The sequence below is a fragment of the Leishmania major genome, chromosome 34 (genome assembly GCF_000002725.2).
Source record: "Leishmania major strain Friedlin complete genome, chromosome 34".
NCBI lineage: Eukaryota > Euglenozoa > Kinetoplastea > Trypanosomatida > Trypanosomatidae > Leishmania > Leishmania major.
In genome coordinates, this window is record NC_007286.2 from 113,288 (window position 1) to 119,474 (window position 6,187).

The 6,187-nt window shown below is 58.6% G+C and overlaps 1 protein-coding gene across 1 annotated transcript; it reads left to right on the forward strand.

Moving 5' to 3' along the window:
• Positions 1-1,822: 1,822 nt before the first annotated feature.
• On the forward strand, positions 1,823-2,899 carry LMJF_34_0320 (conserved hypothetical protein; the record flags this gene model as incomplete). The annotated part of the gene is made up of 1 exon (XM_001686070.1): positions 1,823-2,899. The coding sequence occupies one exon, from the start codon at positions 1,823-1,825 to the stop codon at positions 2,897-2,899; it is 1,077 nt and encodes a 358-aa protein (XP_001686122.1).
• Positions 2,900-6,187: the final 3,288 nt, after the last annotated feature.

The window sequence follows — 6,187 nt, forward strand, 5'->3', positions numbered from 1 at the left end:
GCAGGACGGACGGCGAAGGGGCTCCCTGTCAGAGGGAGGGTTACAGACGACAACAGCCAGTGCTGTGGTGAAAAGAAGGAGGCGAAATCCGCCCATATCTGCGAGTCGAATGAGCCGGCATCCTCTCATTATCCCACCCCTCCTGCTCGTGCGGTGTGATGGCACGTAGTGCCTCTCTCTACCGTCGGCGAGGAAGGCCTCGAACGGCTTACACGAAATGCTTGACTGTTAAACGCGCTTGTGCTTGTTTGTATGGGTGGCATGAGGGACACGACGTTGGTGTGGCAAGATCAGTGTGCAAATGCAGCCCCCACACATGCACACAGACACACATGTCTCACGTACGCCGCCCTCTCTTGTGCCCTCGCCAGCGCAGGCTGCACGCTCATCAGCTGTGTGATAGAGTGTCGTCTCGCGCACGCTGCGAAACGTCATGAGGGTTATCGCCCCAAAAGAGAACAAAAAGAGTCGGCGGCGAGCGTATCCGCAGGAGGTATAACGCCGTCCACAGGGAGCTGTGACTGGGCCTCATGCTCTTCCTCGCTTGCCGCACCTGTTACTGAACCTCTTCCCGCAGGCGCATCATGTCTTTGACGCCGTACCAAAGTCGGCGAGATTTCCCTGTCCATCCCTGTGTCGCCCTCCTACCCTCTCCACATCGTCTCCTCATTCTCCGTGGTCGACACATACTGCACACATGCACAAACACGCCATGTACACATCTGCTTAGCTAAAATGATTGTCACAGCAGCGTAGCCTTCTTCGTACCTCATCTCCCTGACGCGGTTTCACACGCACACGCGAAATAGCCGCGGACGTGCTCTCTACTTTCGCTTGTGCTTGCGCCTCTCGTCTACTTTCACGGTTCCCTTCGCTCCTCTGTCGCTGCTCTCCCTCCTCCTCTTGCCCGCCGCCGCGACGTCCCGCTCCGACCCCCCCCACACACACACACCCACACACACACACAAAAAGCTGCTGCTCTTTCTTCTTTTCTGCTCTTGCGCGTGCCTGGGCGCGTGCGCGTGTGCTTGTCAGCACTGTCTGTCTCTACGACTGTACACGGGAGGGCGTAGGGTGTAGAACGATCTTTATTGACACACACACACACACAACAACACAGCGAAAAGAAAACAAAAAACACACAGGAGAGGCTTTGACGAGAACGGTTCGCACCGAAGCGGCGAACGTTAACGGAAGGAACCGCCTCCCTTCCCCCTCCTTTCCCCTGACCTCTTCTACGCCACGACAAGAAAAGTGCTCCCGTCATCGCGCTTGTCCCTTTTGTGTTTTGTTTTGTTTGTGAGGGGGAGTTCTCTTTCTAATTCGTTTCGTTGCTTTTTCTTTGTGTTGTCGGATACTTTCCTCACCCCTCGCCCCTCCCTCATCATCCTCCTTTTCTTTTGTTTTTTTTTTGTTTGCTGTCTTCTGCCACGTAATTGTGTGTTCGTCGCTCCGTGTTCTTTGCAGGGCTCTGTTTTGCTGGTCTTCCCTGTTCCTGTGTGTCCATCACCCTCTTTCTCTCTCTCTGCGTGTGTCTGCATCCATCTGAGTGAGTCAGACGTGACTTCTCGCGTCGTGCTCTCCCTCATTGTTATCACTCGGTTGTTTTTTGTTGTTGTTTCGCTTGCCTTGTATCTTCTGCCGCACCGCTGCGGGCATTACTCAGCCCGCTCCGTCGACGTGGTGCGCAGAGCCGCCGCTTCTTGTTCTTTGTACAATTCGCTCGCCTCCGCCCTCCTCCCCACCCTCCTTTCCTATTCCCTCATCTTCCAGACACCGCACACAGATCCGCCACGTCGTCTCTCGACTGCTGTCTACTGCCATGTTCAAATTCGTCTCTTCCATCGGTGACGCCGCGTACAAGGCGGCGTCCAAGACCGGTCTCGCTGCCGGCTCTGAGCAGCCCCCCTACCCGTGCGCCCTCCCTCTGCAGGTGATCGAAGACTGCGAGGACACGGAAACCACGGAACGCGTCCTGAACGATACGTACGCAGCTGTTCGAGACCTTCTGAGCGATGACCTTCCGCTGCTGCACAGCACCATCTCAGACGTGCAGGCCCACAAGCCCTTCAAGCTGGTAGACTTCACCGATCGCGAGGGCGACATCCGTCTTTTTACTCGTCCCCACGTCGGCTCCTACAACTTTGCCCGCGTTACGCTCACGCTCGACAACGTGTCACCGGCGAAGGTGTTGACCTTCATGCACGCCCAAAGCCTGGAGGCGCGCAACCGCTACTCGAGCAACCTTTGCCAGTATGACGTCATCGCCCGCAACCCCGAACTCCCCGCGCAGTACATCGGCAACGACAACGACCACCTCGAGGAACTCTGCCGCATGGGCATCCGCGACTGGCATGTGGAGTACAACCGGTATAGCGCCCCGCCCCCTGTGACGGCACGAGATTTCGTCTACCTTGTCGAAAAGCGCTATGCTCCGGAGCAGCGGTGCTACTACATCTACGGCACGAGCGTCGACTACCGTGACACGGCCGGCATCGCCATCGAGAAAGACAACTGCGTGCGCGGCGCCGTCGTGTTCGGCTGGCGCTTCCAACATGTCGGCCGCAAGACGTACTGCACGTACGTGTCCTGCATGAGCCCGAACGGCTGGGCGCCGACCTTCATTGTGGGCTGGATGAAGACCGCGATCGCAAAGGAGCTTCAAAACGCGCGGCGAGTGCTGTACCAGGATGTGCCGTCGTGCCACGCCGCCGGCGCGTCCTCCGAGTACGCCAAGGGTGCCCTGGCGGCGTACGACGCGCCCATCACATCTTGTCGGCAGAACAAGCCGACTAGAGACCATTCGTCGTCCAAGTCGTCCGCGCAGAAGCTCGGCAATGCCATGGAGCACGAGGAGCGGCGGCTGCTGGAGGACGAGAAACCCATTGTGTTTGAGTGAACAAAGGAGCGAAAGGCAGGCGAAGAATGGAAAGAACCGGCGAAGGCCAAGAAGAAAGGAAAGGACAGGCGGCGGCGTTCCTGATTAGGGGAGGGGGCGAGCACCGTGCAGGCCGAATGCGCCATAGCGGATCAATGGAGTGTCGCACAAGGTGCACGAGGTATCGAAGCGCAAACGCAGCAGACGTGGAAGGTGGGAATGGCATGTCAAGGGAAGGTATACCTCAGTGTCTCTGATGTGTGTGCGTGCGAGCGACTGCGTGACTCAGCAGAGCTCCATCTGTGGCCGTATGAGTGCTTCTCGCTCTAGCTCTTTTCGTTGTTGTTGTTTTGGGGGGTCTTCTACCGTCTCACCCCTCCCCCCCCCCTTCCACGCTATCCCCCGCCGACATCCCAGCACAACCGCCTTCACGTCAAGACTTGTCCACCTGAGTCGGTGCCCTTGATGTGTTTGTGCGCGGGCATCGCGGCTGCTCTCCCCGTGATGGCCCGAGTACGCAACGCGTCCCTCAGCAGATAGAAACATGCTGTCACTCGCGTTGCGGGTTCGGCGCCACCCGGTGAATGGTGAGGTATCACGGTCGTCTCGCCAGCCTTTCCGCCTCGCATAGAACTGTGTAAATATGTGTATGTGTAACCCATATTTCCTTTGAGCATCTTCGTTCACCTGTACGCGGTCTCGTCCCCTCACCCCCACTCCTCCTAACATTTTGTTTGTTTGTTTGCCACTCGTGATTTCGATGTTCATTTTCTGGCGTCTCTACGTACAGATATATATATATATACAGCTGTATGTATATAGTGCTCCCTCTCTCTCTGTCTCTCTCGGCGGGCAGGCAAGCGCGGGTTTGCCCGCCTCAATTTTGTGTGGTACGTGAATGTGTGTGTGTGTGTGTGTGTGTGGAACAATGTGGGCGCCTCCTTAAGAAATCCGTGTCTCTCGTTATGCTTCTCTCTCCTTCCCTTCTCCCCTTTTTTTCTTGTTTCGTCTCCGATACCCGTACGACCCTCTCCTCTATCGCTCTCGCCCTCACTCTCTGGGTCCGGTGGCTCATTGCATGCTCGTCTCTCCGTCCGTGCGCTCTGTGCAACCACACAGGTATGCGTAATGCATGCGTCTACGCATATGTATACCCTGCGTATATACATGCCGGTAGTATGCAGTATGCGTTATGTCTGTTATGCCAAAGACGTGCCTTGGACAGAGAACGCTGACGACCAACCCTCGCTCGCTCCTCCTCCGTGCCTCCTTGTCTTCCTCCACAAACTAGCAGGTGGGTGCTCCAGCACCTGCGGAACGTTTTGGACGCCCACGAGTCCGTCATTATCACATTCCACTGATCCCACCCCCATAACGATCCCTCACTCATGCGATAGGACCTATGTCGGAGAGGGATATGGTGTGTGTGTGTGTGTGTGTGTGTGTGTGTGTGTGTGTGTGTGTGTGTGTGTGTGTGTGGCTGCGGTCTTCACGGTGCAGAGGGGGGCGCCGCTTCCGCTGAGTTCCGATGGGTTGGTGCCGGCGCGGCCGCTGAGCAGGGGCTTTTCGTGTATGGCCAAACCCTCGCGCCGTCTCACCTTTGCGGCGCTCCAGACGGGCTACGCCGGCTACCGCTTACACACCATGAGCTTCAACGATTGGGGAAAAGGCGGATGTCCAGCGCACGTGGAGATTCTGATCGCGGATGGTTCCAACCATCACGCTGCTGAGGGAGGGGGTGCAGGTGTCGGAGGAGTGCATCCATCGCCTCGAGGGCACCGCCTGCGCCCGCTGCCGGGAGACGAGGCGGATGCTGGCATGGGGCGAGTGGCGGCGGCTCTGGGATGACATGGATGCTGCTGTCTATGAGGAGCTCCATCGCGGACGGACACACCCACGGAGGAGGATCCGCGGGCGCTCTTCCGCCTCTCCTCTTCCGTGTTCGACCAGTGGCATGCGCGCAAGGCGTCGTTGCAGGGCAGACACAACGTGCGCCGGCTCATTCTGGTAGCGGCATTGAAGGCCGAGCGGGCGGATGCACGGGAGGCCGCGGCGCAAGCATCTACGGCGTGGGAATGCCAGAGCAATGTATCGCTGCTGTTGTCAGTAGTGAGGTCCTGGGTGGCGTGGCGTCGGAGTGAGCGGTGGCAGTGCGCACGCTTGTGCCGTCCATATGGGAGGCAACGTGTCAGCGTGGCTCCAACGCATCCCCTTCCCCCTGGCCCTCACACCGACTACTTGGCGGGGAGCCTGAGCCACTCCGGCGGGGATGCGCTAGAGATGGCGCGGGCGACGGGCATAATGCGGGCAGCGGCTATGAAGCGACGTGGGAAGCGGGGTGTGGGATGCGTTCGAGGCAGGGGCCGTGCTCCGACGACTGAGCCGGCGCGTTGCTGCACCCGCGTGTCTCCCGCTGCTTTGCACCACGCGATGGGTGCCTGTGACACGGGCCAGAGGGGGCGGGGCGGTGGTGGAGTGCAGCTCATGCGCCATGGCAGCGAAATGCGCGCGTTGCCGAAGACGTTTCACGAGAGCTGCTAAAGCGGCACTTTTTCGTCCCCAGCGCCTCTTCCCTTCCAATGGAACGCAGAGCGCAAGCAGAAGGCACGAACAAAACGATATAAAAAAAAATTGGAAACCGCACATAGACGGACTGCAGCTGAGCAGACAGAGCGAGGCCTGCCCGTCGTCTATCTTACCACGCTTCAGTTGCCCTCCGCGGGTGCGTCGTGTCACGACGGTGCTTAAGAGTTGGGGAGGGGTGGTGGTTGCTAGTGCTAGTGCCTCACCTCCGTCTGCTATACTTCCAGCCTCTCCCTCGTCGACGTTGCCAGGGAGCCACCAGAGTACACTGGATAGGCTGAGAGAAGGAGCGTTGTCGTTGCCTCATCGACTGGCCACCTTTTTCGTTTGTTTCTTTCGTTTCAGTGGCACCTCCGTTTTCGGGTCGTGATGCGCGACGTCATGGGTGACGTGTAGTGGGAGGGGGGCGGCGCGCATGCGATACAGGCAGCAGCGACGGTGGTCGCCTCGGTGTCTCTGCTTGCCTAACCCCACCTTGCATCTTCCACATTCATTTTGTGCTCCGCCGCCTTCCTCTTCTGCTGCTTCGTCTGATGTCCGATCCGTCGCCCCTCCCTCCCTCCCTCCCTCCCTCTTCAGCGCGCAGACACGCCCCACCGCGGCAGCGTCATACCCGTGCCTCTCGCAAGCAGAGGCGCACTCGACACGCTCACACGCACGCAGCGAGGAGGCGAGGCAGAGACAAGCAGCCGTAAAGCAAAAAGGGAAAATACTTAGATGTGACGC